Raw genomic sequence first — 12859 nt, 5'->3', positions numbered from 1 at the left:
TTTAAACTTCAAAAGAGTTTAATGTTTCCAGTGTAGGTTGGTTTAACACAGATGCAAAGGGCTACTACTGAGGTTGAAGGATTTCCACCACATTTTTTTCTCTGTGACATTCAGTAAGCCAGAATTGCCAAGAGGAAACATCTAATATGATGGATGAAGGAACAATGTTTAAGGAAGAGATTGATGGATGGATAGATAGAAAGGTTGTGATTTAATCTTCCTATATATGATGAGATCATCTGAGCCCTTTAGAGAATGTGTGAAAGCAACAAGGACATAATTGGAGATTTTCAGTGTTTCGAAAATTGTTTTTTCCTTCATTGAGTATGAAAAATATTTTTATATTTCAAATGCGAATTCCCCTTGTGGGACACTTGATGAAGATATACAGTTGAAGTGTGTTGCAGCTGTAGGACAACAGATGGCACCAATGCGCGGTTTTGCAGACCCCGCTCGCCACAGAGACGAGTCCACGTTATTCTCACTGTCTGCCTCCGTTCTAGTTCCCCTCCCTCCGTCCCTCCCCCCTCACTCCCTTTCTCTTCCTTGGCTTACAGTATACCCCTATCTCCCATAAGCATCAGCAATATCTCCATCGGTCCACGCAATACTCAGCGCTACTTCGGAGCAAAACATGGCATTTCTGCGCGCCGAAGAGCCGCTCTCCGCCACTGCGTACCTATGCGGCTTTCTGTTGATCACCTCGGCCTGGGTGGTCGTGCCGGGACCAGTGCTCTGTGACAGCGGGGGTTTAAACCGGCGCGGCGTGGAGCACCGTACGTTGGACATGGGTGGCGGAGACAGACGATCTTTGTCTGGCTTAGCCACGGATCCGGACGAGCAAGCCGTCGCGGAAGAGAGCTCACCCCGCTTCAGGAGAGAGCTGTCCCGGGAAAAACAAATGAGCCTGCACAGCAGCTCGTTCGTTCTCAAAGGGGATGCGACCCACAACCAGGCGATGGTCCACTGGACAGGAGAGAACAGCAGCGTGAGTAGCCCATCCCCGTCCCGTCCCGTCACAATCCGCTTGTACATGCACCATCTCAAAAATTCCCTCTTTGTCACATTCCACCATCCAGCACCATGGCCACAGCGCACATCGTCAGAAACAAGTTATTGTTCTCGCAGCAGGCTATCGCTGCAGGCTCCAACTGCGTTGCTCTCCATCGTGTGCTTTTTACGCATCTAGGTGGTTCCTCCAGGACCAAGGATCCTAGGATTTAGATTAGATTAGGACTTTTAAATCGTGTTTATGTCAGCGGCTCCAAAATCAGACACACTGTCGGCCCAGTATCGCCTCACATGGTGGCCCGGGCTCACGAGCAGTTCGTTGTTGTCTGTTTACACTGTACTGTGCAGGGGCAGCATGGTTGGCATTACATCTGTTTATAATTCTTATTAATGTTACACTGTGTTACACTAGTCAACATTGCTGATGTTCAACGGTGTCCTGGGGAAGTGACTCACTTTGAACAGCACAATAAAAAGCACTCATGCCACAGTGTATGGTGCATTCAAAAGGTCCAAGGACGCTCAGTGAGTGCACAGAGCCGGCCTGTGTGGAGACAAGGAGCAAGCACTAACCAGACAGCTCGGTCCTTGGTTGAGTCACATGAAGCCATGAATAAAATATTAATGAGGCTTTATACGTTCATGAATTTCGGACTGCCGTGTTTATTTGAGGCTTAAAACGCAACTTGGCTCATAAGAAAATGCATGACTACTTTATGCATGAAGCGCCAGTGTCTGCCTTACCTATGCTATGCAAATAACTGTGTGACATCAAATCAGAAGAAATTAGTTGCACTTGGATTGACCTGTGATATGAGCAAAACAAAATAGCACAACATCTGATCCACTAAAGTCCTTTCTGATATTCCTAAAAAATACTGAATTACTGAATAATACGGGGATATTTAAGTGATACTGTTGAAATATCACCAGGATTTCCCCTTAGGGCCTGGTCAAGTGAGAGCACACCATGTAAAGAAGAGCAGTGATGTATATTGACAGACGCCCGGGGAATTTCAGTGGCGGTGCCTTGTGGGGACATCTCTTGCAAACAGAGCCTTTTGGTTCGGAACACCATGTTGTTGTATTGGCAGTGGATCTAGGGAAAAAAAATCACACGAGAGAGAAACAGAAAACAGCCAGCACTCCTATTTTGCATCAAATTAGTTTAATTAAAAAAAGAAAAAGATTTGGTAAATATTATGAACTGTGGCATTGAAAAAAGCTGGTCTTGACATCGATGTGTCCAAGCGGCAGGGAGAATCTGTATTTTCAGAAGCAATGAATCTTGTACAATATACTCCAATCTACTGCACAAGAGAGGCAGGATCGGTTTGATTTCACCCAGATCCCTCTTAAAAGGGTGTTTCTAATTGCCACGTTTGATTCACAAAAACTGCAAAGTTGAACTGCTAATTCTCAATCAGTCATAGCACTACATACTGGCAAACAGCATCCAAATAAGATGTCAATTACATATTCAATATCCAGCAACACAATGTATGTTTATGTGTGTTCTCTTGCTCCACCCTCATAGTAAACTGTTTGTTCAATGGTGCCCCTTGGTTGTACCTGTACCTCACCATGCATTAATAGGGAGGGAGAACAATAAAGACAGATAAACAGATATGGAAGAAGCAACTATGATGTTTTTTTTTAGGAAAATTTGTAAAAATATATTTTTTGTCAATTACCTTCTGTTCACTGTGCAAGATATGACCTTTATTCCCAAAAGAAAACAACAACAACATTCAGTGACACAGACATGAACATGAATGCATGCATATTTGTGAGTCCCAGTAGCCATACTGAGATGAGACTGTATAACAAGATACCAGCACTCAGAATGAAAAGAGCCACCAGTATTAAAAAGGACACCCTTTGTTCCTCTCTCTCTCTCTCTCTCTCTCTCTCTGTTGATCAGCCCAAGGGAACTCTGAGCTCTGTTCGTCCCGTCCCTCTATTTCTGTCCTGTCTTTATGTTAATGAAGAGCGTCACTACACTGTGTGTATTTGTATCAATGAGGAAACAGCATTCCACATTAAAAAAGGTTTTTGCATGTATCGATAGGGAAGGGTATTGTTCTTTTTTTTTTTTCGATACCAGAGCTAAAAGAATACTTTTAAACAATAAAAAGTACTTCTTTTTAAAGAAAGCTCAAAACAATGATTGCCAACAAAAAAAGAGTATATTTTATTGCCAAGGCAATTTTTTTCTTCCAATTATTAAATTATTCCACCGTGTGACAGAAATTATTATTTGTATTATTTGTTAAAGCTTTGCTGGGTAAAATAAAGACAAAACAAAAGGAATCGAAAAAATCTCCTGTTATTTGCTTAAGGAAATTAAGTCACTGTGTCTGCAGCTCAATTGCGGCTTAATGTCAAACAACACTGAAAGAACACTGCTACACTCTCGGTTTTCAACTTTGGGGCCAACAGGGAGGGAGGGGGGGGGGGAATAGTCGCACGCTCTGTGTCTGCTGGTGAGAGTGTGCTGACCGTGTGCGCGTGCATGTGTCTGCCTGTGTAGAAGGTAGATGGCTTGCTAGCTACTGTAGCCATAGGCGTAATCACGCATCCATTGGGGGGGGGGGGGGGGGGTCGTGTCCCTCCCAATATTGAGAAAATACCAATCTGTCCCTCCCAAAATAGATCAGAAAATATGTAAAATCTATGTTCTCATTTTATGGCATACCGCTGCCGAGCAACAAACCGGACCAACTTCAGCTGCTAGTGAGGAGAGACTTTTCTACATCCTCCGTGTTGTGCTTCACGGAGACCTGGCTTTGTGGATCGATACCGGCCTCCGGGCTCCAGCTGGCGGGCTTCAAGCTACTCAGAGCGGACGCTTCTGCGTTTTCAGAGAAACAAGGACACACACACGCAAGAGCCCCTTGCGTGCCTTTTCACCCCTTATTGCGTGCTTGCATGCGTCGACCAAATTATCTACACTAGCATCAAAATCTATGCAAGCCTCACGCACCCCGCAAGGCTGTGATTGGTCTGCTAACTACATCCTTTCTGGAGTCTCACATTTCCGGTTTCATAGCTCAATACTCAATACTGCCATAATCAGTAAATATGATGACTTATACAATCCGTCATTGGCAGGTCGAGGGATGCACCAAGTTGTGGAGGAAAATACGGGACAAATATGTCGGGTACTTCCAAGTACTTTGGTTTTTTGAAAATCTACATTTGAGTCCTCCCAGTCTCCTGTCTTTGGAATTCACCTGACACATATCAGCTGTAACAAAACAGAACCATGTCCTCTGTGTCACATATGCATGCACACACACACACTAACTAGGCCTTCAGGGTCCTGACTTACTGTGAAAAGCATGTATTCATGCTTCGTATACAGAACCAAGAATATGTCATCTGGCCTCTAGTTGTTCTGCATCAAAACTCTGGGCTATATAGAAATTCATGTTGTTGTTCATGCTCTTTTCATCTTCTTCAGCATTTTGTTTTTCATCTGTGGTTTTAAGTCCATGCTCATGTTGCCATGGCAACCCACAAGGGAAACCTGTTGGGGTCTTCCAGTGGTTTGGCTCCTGATGTGATGTGTGAAGTCCTGCTCGGACATTGGTATATGTCTATATCTATATATATATATATATTGTGGCCTTCAAGTGAAAGCCTTGTTTCTTAATTACTTGTTTTTCCAGAAAAAAGGAAATTAACCTTGATTTTTGGCAGAGCATCATGCTATGCTTATCATGCTTACAATAAGTGTATATTTTACATATATTTTTACAACCTCTCATCAGATTGCTCAGATTTAGAATTAATTCTGGTCACCTCTGTGAAATGTTGTTCGTCATACTTAAGTGTTAACCAGTGGCTGCTCCATAGAGGGCAATGGGGCGTGGCCCCACCATGAGTGAAATGAAAATTTGTGGTTTATAAAATGTATTTTTAATATAACAAAGTCAATATTTGTGGATTATATACACGGTAATATTTTTAAATTAAGATATCTGTGCAAAATATATGCTTTTCCGGCACATGCTTTCTGCTTGTCCACTTGTCTCAGCTGGGCTCGGGCCGTGTCCCAAAGCGGCCGTTCTAAGAAGCAGTTAGCCAATCACTGATAAAGTTAATGATTGACATTATAATTTTAGCGTCCGAAAATACATTGAGATTTGGGCTTGCCTTTCCCTGCCCTATGCAGCGCTGTCGTCAGGGCGAGTCTAAACAACTTAACTAGAACATGGATGAAAACACTTTATCCAAAAGAATTCATTGTGTGAAGTTTTTTGGGGCTTTTGAGTTGGTCTTTCCTCAACGTATTTCATTAATGTACTGAATTGTTTGAATAAGATTATGATCATTATGTTAAACTGTTGGAATAAAAGTTTTTTTTGTATTGAATCATACTGGGATGTTTACTGAAACTGATTGGCTTGCCCTACCAAAAAACAATTCACCAGCTGCCACTGGTGTTAACAAAGATAAAATGTTTTAATTACTTCGATTTGAGTTGAGAAGATATCCCCCGACATTTGTGTGGACTGGCTCTGCGAAAAGCTTTTTATTATACAGTATGTGTGTTAGGAGGGGGGTGGAAGATGTGTTTGTGTGCTTGCCTGTTTGCACATAATATAATTGTAGTGGGTAAGCGCTGCCACTAGAGTCCCTCTGAGAGTTGTGAAATGCACACCAGCAGGGTTTCTGCAAGATTTCTCCTACGCAGCAATACAGAGATTGGATCTTCTTCGCTACGTGCTATGCCGTGCCCAACTTCTATCAAAACCCCCCATCTAAACCCAACCTCTCATCAGGAACCATGGTGTTTTCACTTTCCATTTAAAGCCAATTGCACAACAGCATGGAGCCCTCCACACAAATCATGCTTCAGACGACGATAATGGATGAAGAAATGGATCTTTATACTAGGTTATGATTGGTTGAAGGAAATAAAATACTCACTTAACTTAACAGATTATGTTAATCAAATTTACGAATTTGCTCATATATATGTATGTGGACATGGACTCCAGCGGAGCCAAGCCTCGAACTACCCGGCTCTCCACTCACAAGTGGCCTTGTGAATTAGGATTTTTTTCTATCAAAACTACACAACTATGTAACACGGTTATACTTATCAAAAAACCAAGTCGTTTTTATAGATTGTGAAACGTGTTTGTAACAGTTGTAGTGTTTTAGGAAGACACTGGTGGGTGGAAACACTGTTTCCCCTAGGTTTACAACATTGGGGACGGACTGGCCAACGAGGGTGGGGTAGTCGCCTGCTCTGTGTTCGCTGGTGGGAAGGTGCTCACCTGGGTGCGCACACGTTTACGTGTGTCCATCGGGTCGGAACTGCTGGAATCGTGCTGACACTTACTGCTGTCAAGGTTGAGCTATATAGCCCTGATCCATGGAAACTTGTGAAGTGTGAGCCAGAGTGAAATCGGAGTCGGAGGTATTGTAATCTGGTTGATGAAACTGTATTCCTTCTTTGATGCCTTTGCGTGTATGTTTTGGCTGAGTTACAGTCTTGTTAAACCCATTACCCGTCATCTTTCCCACAGCCTCTTTTACTCATAGGCCATTCAGAAGCAAAAGAACACAATGTCTGATCGGTGTTTCCTTTCTGTTTCATTATAACTGGCCCCTAGCATGGCTTCCAGTTTCCAAGAAGTTGCACATATTTCCCAGTCAGCGGCTGACACTGGCCCAACACACAGCATATTTTGACACAATGGGTGTGTGTGTAGTGTTGTGTTATGGTTCTTAAACTTGTCTCTCTCCACATCTGTTGCAATGGTGGCCAAAATCCCTATCACCTCATTATCATTAAATAAAGCTTGCCGCCAATCAATGGAAGATGCATTTTCAAATTGAGTTGGAGTTTGTTGGTAGCAGTGCAAAGAGTGCACATAAGTCACATAGACATAGGGGATTATTATGAAAGAAACTGCCGTCTTAGTGTGAGCTACAGGAGCTATGACGGTCTTTTTAATTAATTGGACTGAGCAGTGGTCACACCTAATTTGAGAGGTGGTGATATTTCAATCCGAAGAGACTTGTTTAAATTGGAACATTGCTTTATTATAACAGGCATGAATATTTATATTGCAAGAGTGTTTGGGGCTTGGATTACATCCTGCCATAGGATGGACCGTGCACCCAAGGGCCGAGAGGAGGCCACCAGGGAACGACACAGCCTGTTCAGTCTTCCTGATTGAATTTTCGCCTAAGCTTCATTTAACCTTCACATCTGGGACCAGACTCAGGGGAAAGAGAAATACAGAGAGGCATAAAGGCCTCGGGAGTAAGAGAACCACAGGAGATGTTGGTGATGCCTAAATCCAGAAGAAGAGAGGGTTGCTAATTTGGTTACAGTGTCCCTCAGCAGAATGACTCTGAGATATATTGTGGGTGTCAGGCCCAGGTGGAAAACAGTAAGCAGGCGCAAGGACTTTTTGGTACGTGAGGTACTTTTATTAATGCAGCCGTGATCCTCCAAGACAGAGTCAAATACAATCTAATCTAATCTAGGTCACACTTCTTCCGATAAAAATAGATCAGGAAGAAGTGTGGCTATAAAAATGCGCTGGAGCAGACAGAATACAAGAACCTGGTCAATAACGACGGGAACCTGTGGCGTGACTGGACAGCGGGAACCCATGGACAACAACGAACACACTGGCACAATACCAAGGGAGACGCAGACTATTAATACACATGGAGGGGATTGGGGAACAGGTGGACACAATCGATCAGGCGTCGTGGAGCCGGGATTGGCGGAGTCGGGGGACACGAGTCCCGGGGCCGGGACTGGCGGAGTCGGCGGGATACACGTCGTGGGGCCGGGACTGGCGGAGTCGGGGGCACGGTCCGGCGTCGTGGGGCCGGGACTCCTTCTCCTGGGGTTAAGGAGGTGCCAGAGCTTGAGGCATGCTTTCTGGTAGCTCCTGGGGCCAAACAGAAAGTCTGTTTTCCACTGCCAGAACGGGCAGTTTTTTATTCATCTTGTTGATTCACCGTGTTTTTAAAAATGTATCTACATCTTGTGTTAACCTTTCCGCACTGCTGTGAACTTGTTGAGTTGAGGTAAGTGGGCGACTGGAGTAGAGAGGGTGCCCCGGGAATCGCAAGGTTGGCGATTCGAACCGTCGCTCCATGTCCCGTGTCGAAGTGTCCCTGAGCAAGACACCCAACCCCTAACTTCTCCATGGGCGCCCTAACTGCTCCCACTATGGGATGGGTAAAAATGCAATAAAAGTTGCTTTGGATAAAAGCGTCAGCTAAATGTAATGTAATGTAATAATTCATTTTATGCTCCTGGTGCTTCAGTGATTCATCTTCTGGGCTGTGCTCTAGAGCAGCTGTCCTTGCTCAGCAGTTTTAAAAAAAAAAAGAAAATCCGAAGTGAAAGGGTCAATCTTGACCTTTGGCAGAGACTGCTCTCATAATTCCTTGGAAACACAGTCTGTGACATTTGTGTCTGTGGTGGAAGGCAACTGCATAAATTGAAATGAACACAAATGAAAATCAACTGGAGGAGCCGTTAAGTATATTTAATACAATTATGTTTTTCACAATTTATCGTTTGGCCGTATCAGTTAAAGCCTTCTGGGAGCTCTCTCTCTTGGGGCTGACATGGTATTGCATTATAAATATGTTAACATAGCAATCCATTAACTCAGACTATGATTTTATGCGTTAACAGCATTTTCTCTTTTTTTGAATTGGGAGTGGCTTAACGCTGGCGCGCATTTTGGTTACTGCACATTTAAACAGACATTTTAATTTTATTTCTCTACCAGACAGCGTAGTGGATAAAAGCAACGGTATTTGTAATGACTGCAAACTGGAATGACCTTATCAGTTCTGTTAACATTACTACAAAATAAAAGTGTACAATACACTAGTTTTTAATTTAATTTTGTGCATAATGCAATTAATCACTGTTAATCACAGAAAAATAATGTGATTAATCGATTACATTTTTACTCAGCACTAAAATATATTGCATATCTATATCTATCTCTATATCTATAGCTACTGTTCCCTGATTAATTACAATATTTAGCCTTTTGGTCATTGGAAGATATGTAACTCAATTTCAATTGTCACTGTCTTTTCCAAGCTACACTTTTCCGCTGGTCAGAACAGGTCTACCTTTAAAAGACTACCTCTAGAGTAACACCTGTAATTAGAGGGCTAAATACCAATAACCTTTTGGGGTCATTGGTAACTGAGCTGAGCTGTGATAATTGCCCCTGTGGAAAATGCTAAAAGAGATTTTGCTCATTTGATGTTGGATTTAAATGATTTTATAAAGCAGAAGCGGATTCCTCTATGGGCTTAGACGTTGTGTAATGGATTTTTAAATTACTGTTTCTAAAACCGGGGACACAGTGTTCCCTGAGCTTGTTAGGTGAAAACACTTAAAAGGGAAAATCTGTAGGCTGCGTATCTCCTGTCTTTAATGTATTCTCAGTGCACACTGCCTATGGAGGAGGATGTTTTTCCTGTGTCTTCCTTTGTCTGCTGGGGAATCCTTCTTACTCCTCAATTATTTACAGCTCTCTGGAGTGTAATCATTCACAGCTAAGAAGAAAATATTTTCACATCCATGTGGAGTTATGTTCTTGTACAGTACCCAAAAGAATAAAACATTTAATTTTCATAGATGTTCCACAGCCCAGCTCAGAGACTGCAATAAAAAAGGGAGACAAACGAGCAAGCTGCTAAAACAGAAATCAGTCAAACAATGTTATCTGAAGGCATCAGTTATCAGTAGTGCAGTGTATGTATGGCTGTACGGCAGCTAGCACAAAACAACATAACATGGACATAAACGCAGCAACGGTGTCATGCCAAAGACACAAAGCAAGTAATTGAACCAAATATTTTAAATGCAGTTAACGCAACTTTGTTTACTTTCGGTGTGCGTTGACCCCTGATACAAAATTGCCACTTTAGAATCAAATGCGATTAATGCATTTAAGAATCTGAGATGAGGTTTTATTTGAATGTATTGACAGCCCTAGTATACATTTTAGTTAGTGTTAGAGCAGTTGGCACTTGCATGGTAGCCAATGCGTGCAGTGCATCAATAGGTGTGAATCTGTGCATGATGCCATATTGTCTTGATGCGCTTTGAGTGGTTGGAAGATGAGAAAAAGAGATATAGAAGTACAGTCAATTTACCATTTAATCATACTGATACATGCATGTAAATTAAGAAATTCTTTAGTTGTTCTGTGTAGTGGCCGGAATGAGAAAACAAATAGCCACAGTGAAAAGCTGCCTTTCTCCGGCTGTTGCTTTCCACCTGTTCCCCACAATGCCTCGGCGGTGATCTTCCAGCCAGTCTCCCTAAAGTTCACAGCCAGTTATGATTACTTGGTCCTCTTTAGTTCCAAGGCGCCCTTGATTCCCTCCTCCCATGGTACTGTTAGCTCGATCAGGAGTGCAGTTTTCGGCTTGGAGGACCGCACCTCCAAGTCAGGTCGAAAACGTGTTGGTGATTTGGTCCGTAAACTGTAGCTGCCTGCCAAGATCGACTCGCTGGTCCCCTCCAGGTCGGAGGAAAAGAGTTTTGGTGTTTCTTTTGGCCTGGTGCTTTTTCTTCCTCCCCCGTTTTTATTGACAGTATTCATGGAATCTCATCTGCCTTGAGAATGCATTATTACTTTCAGCTGAAAGTTCATGGCCTTGTCATGGATTGGGTTCATGTATTCTTTCACTTTATAGTGTCATGTCTCTCGTGTCCCTGGGGTAACTTCACTTCCTGCCGTGTCCTGTCCTTCCCCGGTGATTGTCTGCTGTGTCGATGTTTCCACCTGTGTCCAATCACCTGGAACTCCTCAGTGTACACCTGTGTGTACATGTGTGTCTCTGGTTCCTTGCGGCGTCATTGCATGTTGTGGGTGTCCTCGTCGCGTATTGTCTCCATGTCATGTAATGTCATGCCAAGTAGGTCATCTTGTATGTTATAGTCCCCCCGTAAGAAAGACCATGAAAGTCCCATTTCAGAGACCGCTTGGTTCAGCCTATGCGGTTGTTGGAAGACCAACCCAGGTCTACCGAGAAGGCTGCTGAAGGCTGGAGGCTACAAGGATGCAGCCTAGCGACTTTGAGACACAGCTACTGACTATCGGCTATCCGGTCGTTAAGCCCTTTTCAGGTTGTCCAGCTTCATTGTAGCTCTCTTACTCCGTCCTTATCACCTGACACCACCATTTCCATTCTCTCTTTCCAGTTGACCTTAGACCACTCAGTCACTGACTGATTGGTGGACTCTCTTCATTCAAAATGCAGCATGGGGCATTCCTGCTCGTAGCCCAAACTGATGCATTGTTGCAGCTGCAGGGTGTTCTCCCCGAAGAGGCCCGTCTCAGAGAAGTGTCTTGGCAGCCTCTACCAATTTTTCTTGTCTGAGAGCTCTGATGTATACTGTCTCCCATGGCTTTTGATCGGATGCTCAGACAAAAGTGGGATTCTCTCACACCCTACAACAAAGATGGGGCTGTCATTTCTGACTCCCCTGCTGCAGGACTTGGCAGGCTTGATTTTCATGCTTGCCCAGGACATCAGCTCGTCCATTCTTTTTTTTCATCCATATAGGCATACTCTTTCAATATACAGTACTTTGAAGTTAAGGAGCAGCACAGTTTTACAACATCACGTACTGCCCGTCCATTATCAAATACTCCATGTGGCTTATCGGAGGATGGCAGTTCTGATGGACTCAAGAGTGGCATTTCGCTTTTGGAGGCCTAATATGAAGCTAATAACTGTCCCTAGGGTTTGTTTAAACCCATGCACTAGCCTGAGGGGCTCAAATGTTCTGGCTTTAATTAACACATGGTAATTCATTAATTGAGATGCTAAAAGAGGATAAGTGCACCCCAGAGGTTAAAGAAAGCATGTGTTATAGGAGATGAAGGTTTTAAAGCTTGTGTTTTTTTCTCCTAAAGGGACATCCCTAAACCCTCATGGAGTTAGCAGAAGTGTGTAAGGGGGCGCATTGGGATTGGGTGTGATTGTCTGCTGCGTCCCTGATTGTTTCCTCCTGTGTCCAATCACCTGCACCTTCCCAGTGTATTCAAACCATGTGCGTCCCTCATCTCTTGGTAGGTTAACCTCTGCAAGAGGGTCAAATATTATATGCAATTCAGTGGCTGCTTTTTCCCCTATTCCACAAAGGAGCGTGTCCCAAGCACAATGTGTTTTCCTGTTAAAGGGCAAGTGACATTTGTCTCTATTCATTTGGCAGTTGAAGGGAATAAATTAATTGTGTGTATTTAGGGTCCTCGCTACGACTAGTCGTAGAGGAAGGGGGCACCTTGCATGGTCATCAGTGTATGGATGGGGGTGAATGATGTAATGTTGTGTGCTTTGACCAGTCGGAAGAGGGGAAAATACAGCACAGTTAATTTACTTGTCCTTAAGCAAGGGAAACACACCCGCAACAATGCACACGCACAGATGCAATCAACACAAACTTTGCCTAAATCCAGAGTGCTCTCTAACCAGCAACAATAAAAAGGATGTGGTAATTTGCCAAAATGAGCGGGGGGCCTTAAACGTGGGCTAATAATGAATTAATAGCAACACTGTTACTTATTATTAGCTCCACGTGTGTGTGTGTGTATGATTAAGGGGAGATATACACTCACCGGCCACTTTATTAGGTACCCCATGCTAGTAACGGGTTGGACCCCCTTTTGCCTTCAGAACTGCCTCAATTCTTCGTGGCATAAATTCAACAAGGTGCTGGAAGCATTCCTCAGGGAGTTTGGTCCATATTGACATGATGGCATCACACAGTTGCCGCAGATTTGTCGGCTGCACATCCATGATGCGAATCTCCCGTTCC

The 12859-nt window shown here is 43.5% G+C and overlaps 1 protein-coding gene across 4 annotated transcripts in view; it reads left to right on the top strand.

Moving 5' to 3' along the window:
• The first annotated feature begins 465 nt into the window (after positions 1 to 465).
• Positions 466 to 12859, top strand: part of sorcs2 (sortilin-related VPS10 domain containing receptor 2) — a 61165-nt gene continuing 48771 nt past the window's right edge. For all 4 annotated transcript variants that reach the window (XM_037479321.2, XM_037479320.2, XM_037479319.2 and 1 more), the window contains exon 1: positions 466 to 988. In XM_037479321.2, the coding sequence (XP_037335218.2) occupies positions 635 to 988 (354 nt within the window). In that variant the 5' untranslated portion in view covers positions 466 to 634. The remainder of the gene's footprint in view (positions 989 to 12859) is intronic.

This window comes from Pungitius pungitius, chromosome 1 (genome assembly GCF_949316345.1).
Source record: "Pungitius pungitius chromosome 1, fPunPun2.1, whole genome shotgun sequence".
In the NCBI taxonomy this organism is placed as follows: Eukaryota; Metazoa; Chordata; class Actinopteri; order Perciformes; family Gasterosteidae; genus Pungitius; species Pungitius pungitius.
Note: the sequence above shows the minus strand (reverse complement) of the source record. Positions and strands in the feature narration are given on the sequence as shown.